This window comes from Mangifera indica, unplaced genomic scaffold (genome assembly GCF_011075055.1).
Source record: "Mangifera indica cultivar Alphonso unplaced genomic scaffold, CATAS_Mindica_2.1 Un_0085, whole genome shotgun sequence".
Lineage (NCBI taxonomy): Eukaryota > Viridiplantae > Streptophyta > Magnoliopsida > Sapindales > Anacardiaceae > Mangifera > Mangifera indica.
This window is the reverse complement of record NW_025401177.1, coordinates 94318-97769: the sequence shown is the minus strand read 5'-3', so window position 1 is coordinate 97769 and position 3452 is coordinate 94318. Positions and strand designations below refer to the sequence as shown.

At 38.8% G+C, this 3452-nt stretch overlaps 1 protein-coding gene across 1 annotated transcript; it reads left to right on the top strand.

Moving 5' to 3' along the window:
* Positions 1-2582, top strand: LOC123207520. Its single transcript, XM_044625020.1, has 3 exons — positions 1-243; positions 338-753; positions 1121-2582. The coding sequence occupies exons 1-3, from the start codon at positions 139-141 to the stop codon at positions 2376-2378; spliced, it is 1779 nt and encodes a 592-aa protein (XP_044480955.1). The 5' UTR covers positions 1-138; the 3' UTR covers positions 2379-2582.
* Positions 2583-3452: the final 870 nt, after the last annotated feature.

Below are 3452 nucleotides of genomic sequence, written 5' to 3'. Positions count from 1 at the left end.
ACGCGCATTTTAAATCGGCCCCTCTCTTCTCTTCTCCGTCTCTCTCCCCACTTTGCTTCCTTTTTTTCTATCTCTACAAAAACAGAAAAATGTATGTGTTTTGAGAGAGATTAAGAAAGAGAGAGGGGTTTGGTTTTCATGGTTGATTCTTCTGCAATAGTAACAACATTAACAGCTACAACCATGGCTACTTCTCCTTTAAATTATGGTGAAAAGAAACACTGGTGGCTGAGCAACAGAAAGGTATGGGACGTTTAAGCCTTAATCTTGGTTTTTTATTTTTATGCATTCTTCTTGAGTGAAAAAAATGCAATGTTTTATTGATTCGTATATACAGATGGTGGATAAGTACATTAAAGATGCTAGAAGCCTTCTTGCGAGTAAAGAGCTGAGTGGGATCGCTTCTGCACTCAGTCTTCTTGATGCCGCTCTTGCTCTCTCTCCTCGCTTTGAACTCGCTCTTGAACTCAAAGCTAGATCTTTGCTCTATCTAAGACGATTTAAGGATGTCGCTGATATGCTTCAAGACCATATTCCTAGCCTCAAAATGGGTAACGATGACTCTGGTTCTGTTTCTTCTGATAACTCCTCTCAACAACTTTCAAGAGAAAGAGTCAAGCTTTTGCCATCTAGTGGCTCGTCCGATGACTCACTGGGTCGTGATCCATCTTTCAAGTGTTTCTCCGTCTCGGACTTGAAGAAGAAAGTCATGGCAGGGCTATGTAAAAATTGCGAGAAAGAAGGGCAATGGCGGTAATTTCAAATTTTTGTTTCCCTGTTGTATTGAATTTTCACAATTTTTCATGTGTTTCCAGGTTTCTACTTTAATGACGCCATTTATTAGACAGTCAGTCATTATTGACTGCAACTTTTGAATTTTGACATTTTAATTAAGTACAAAAATAAATGCATTTTTGCCAACTAAATTAGTCATTGAAAAGTTGAAAAACATGCGAAGAATTTCATCAACATCTTTTGACAATCAACTAGCTTTGCCAGCTAAGTGGAGGAGAGTAGTACATTTGTCAAATATCTATTTCATAGGGGTATTTTCGTAATTAGAATACAGAATCCTGAGTCCATCTTATCTGACTCAGTCGACTAACTTTGTTGCTTGCAGGTACTTGGTTTTAGGTCAAGCGTGTTGCCATCTAGGACTCATGGAGGACGCCATGGTTCTTCTCCAGACTGGAAAACGCTTGGCTACGGCAGCATTTCGCCGTGAGAGCATATCTTTATCCGATGATAGCTTCTCTTACTCTAGGTTTCCGATGTCCATATCCACCAACGGCCACCACACACCACCTGCAACTCCTCAACGAGTTGTAACCGAGTTAGAGAGCATATCACAGCTGCTCTCACACATAAAGCTCCTTCTACGCCGTCGTACGGCAGCCATCGCTGCACTCGATGCTGGTCTACACTCGGAGGCCATACGCCACTTCAGTAAAATCGTTGATGGACGTCGAGGGGCCCCACAAGGCTTCTTGGCTGAATGTTATATGCATAGAGCTTTTGCTTATAAAGCCTCAGGAAGAATAGCTGAATCTATCGCTGATTGTAACAAGACTTTGGCTCTTAAACCCAGTTGCATTCAAGCACTGGACACCAGAGCCTCGCTTCTTGAGACCATTCGTTGCCTTCCTGACTGTTTACATGATCTTGAACACTTGAAACTCTTGTATAATTCAATCTTGCGTGATAGGAATCTTCCGGGCCCTGCTTGGAAGAGACATAACGTGAGATATAGAGAGATTCCTGGGAAATTATGTGCATTGACCGCCAAGATTGAAGAATTGAAGCAGAGAGTTGCTTCTGGACAGACTGGAAATGTAGATTATTATGCTTTGATTGGCTTGAGACGTGGGTGTTCACGATCTGAGTTAGAAAGGGCACATTTATTGTTGTCCTTGAGACACAGGCCCGATAAAGCTAACACTTTTATTGATCGGTGTGAATTTGCAGATGATCGTGATCTTGATTCTGTTAAAGACAGGGCAAAAATGTCTGCATTATTGCTGTACAGATTACTTCAAAAGGGTTATTCTAGTGTTTTGGCTAATATTATAGATGAAGAAGCAGCTGAGAAACGGAGAAAGAAGGCCACAGCTGCTTTGCAAGTAGCTATTCAATTACAACAACAGGAAACTCAAAAGTTCAAATTGGAACCGGAATTGAATCAACCTTCTGCTAAATCTATGGAGATTTCTGGTTCTAATAGAATTAATTCAACTGAAAACAAGGGGCCAACGGCTTCCAACAAAAATAATGTGTATCAAGGTATTTTCTGTCGAGACATAGCTGCAGTTGGAAATCTGTTATCGCAAGCTGCCTTCAACCGTCAACTTCCTGTGAAGTATGAAGCACTGAGCTGCTGAATTTTTTTGCTGGGAAAATTGAAATGAATTAAGGGAAAGGCTCTTGAGATGTTACCGGCAGTGCAATCTCTGGTTCAATTTCTCTGTTTTGTACAAAAGGATAAATATAAAAGGTTGCCGGGAAATTTTGTTGTCAGTTCTTCTTCTTTATGTACATGTACAAAATTTCAGTATTCAATTTCTACTTTTGGTGTTTTCTTTTTAGCTTAATTTTAAAGTCATTTTCATTTCACTTCTTTTAAATTTTTATTGCTGTACAGTACTTAAGATCTGCATGTTGATGCACAGATATAGAGAAGCTGGCTTTGGCTTCTCTCCCATGTCTTATTTGTTGCATTTAATTCTTCTCTGGTTAGTTTATCCAATGACTGACAAATCTGACATTCCACTAGATTTCATTTTTTTTTCTACTTCCACCAAAGCTTTGTTATTTTACTTTATATATCCACTCGGTTTTGTAAAAACAAAATCAAATGACATGGATTTGGTTATGAGCATTTTTGCGGATGGACGTGTTAAAATCAAGAGCGAAAGGGCAAATGTCATGTCAAGTACCCCCATCCACAGCAGGTAAAATGTTTTCCCTTTCAGTAATTCTAGAGAAAAAATAAAAGAAGAAAGGTCAAATCAGCACTCAATACAAGAAAACAAAGGCATCTAAAAAGGTAATGTCTATTCATGCTACAGAATGGCATGATTATCTGCTTTAGAAATTCAACCCACATTGCCACTAATTTCTTCTCGCAAAAGCACTACTGATTGATGTATCCCTCGCAATTTATTCATTCTGATTTTGCAATGATAATGATAAAAGTGTGCACTGTAGATTCATCTCTTTAAAGAGAGTTGTTGGTTTGGTTGTATCAAATTGATAGACCTAATATCTTCTGTTCTGTGCTAACAAAAAGCCTGTGATTTCTGCAATATGAAAAGGGGGCGCTATAATTTTTTTTATCTACTTTCTTGTCTTTTTACTAGAAGGTTTTTGCCATAATCGAGGTGGGATTGTTGTCAAAATTTGATCTTGGCAGCTATTTTTCCTTTCCAATAGCAAACAATTGTGCTTTCAAAGAA

Bases quoted from the DNA above. Each gene is read 5' to 3' on its own strand.
- LOC123207520 (XM_044625020.1), top strand. From the start codon at position 139: ATGGTTGATTCTTCTGCAATAGTAACAACATTAACAGCTACAACCATG. The intron at 244-337 runs GTATGGGACGTT...TCGTATATACAG, and splicing joins GGTGGCTGAGCAACAGAAAG to ATGGTGGATAAGTACATTAA. The intron at 754-1,120 runs GTAATTTCAAAT...TGTTGCTTGCAG, and splicing joins GAGAAAGAAGGGCAATGGCG to GTACTTGGTTTTAGGTCAAG.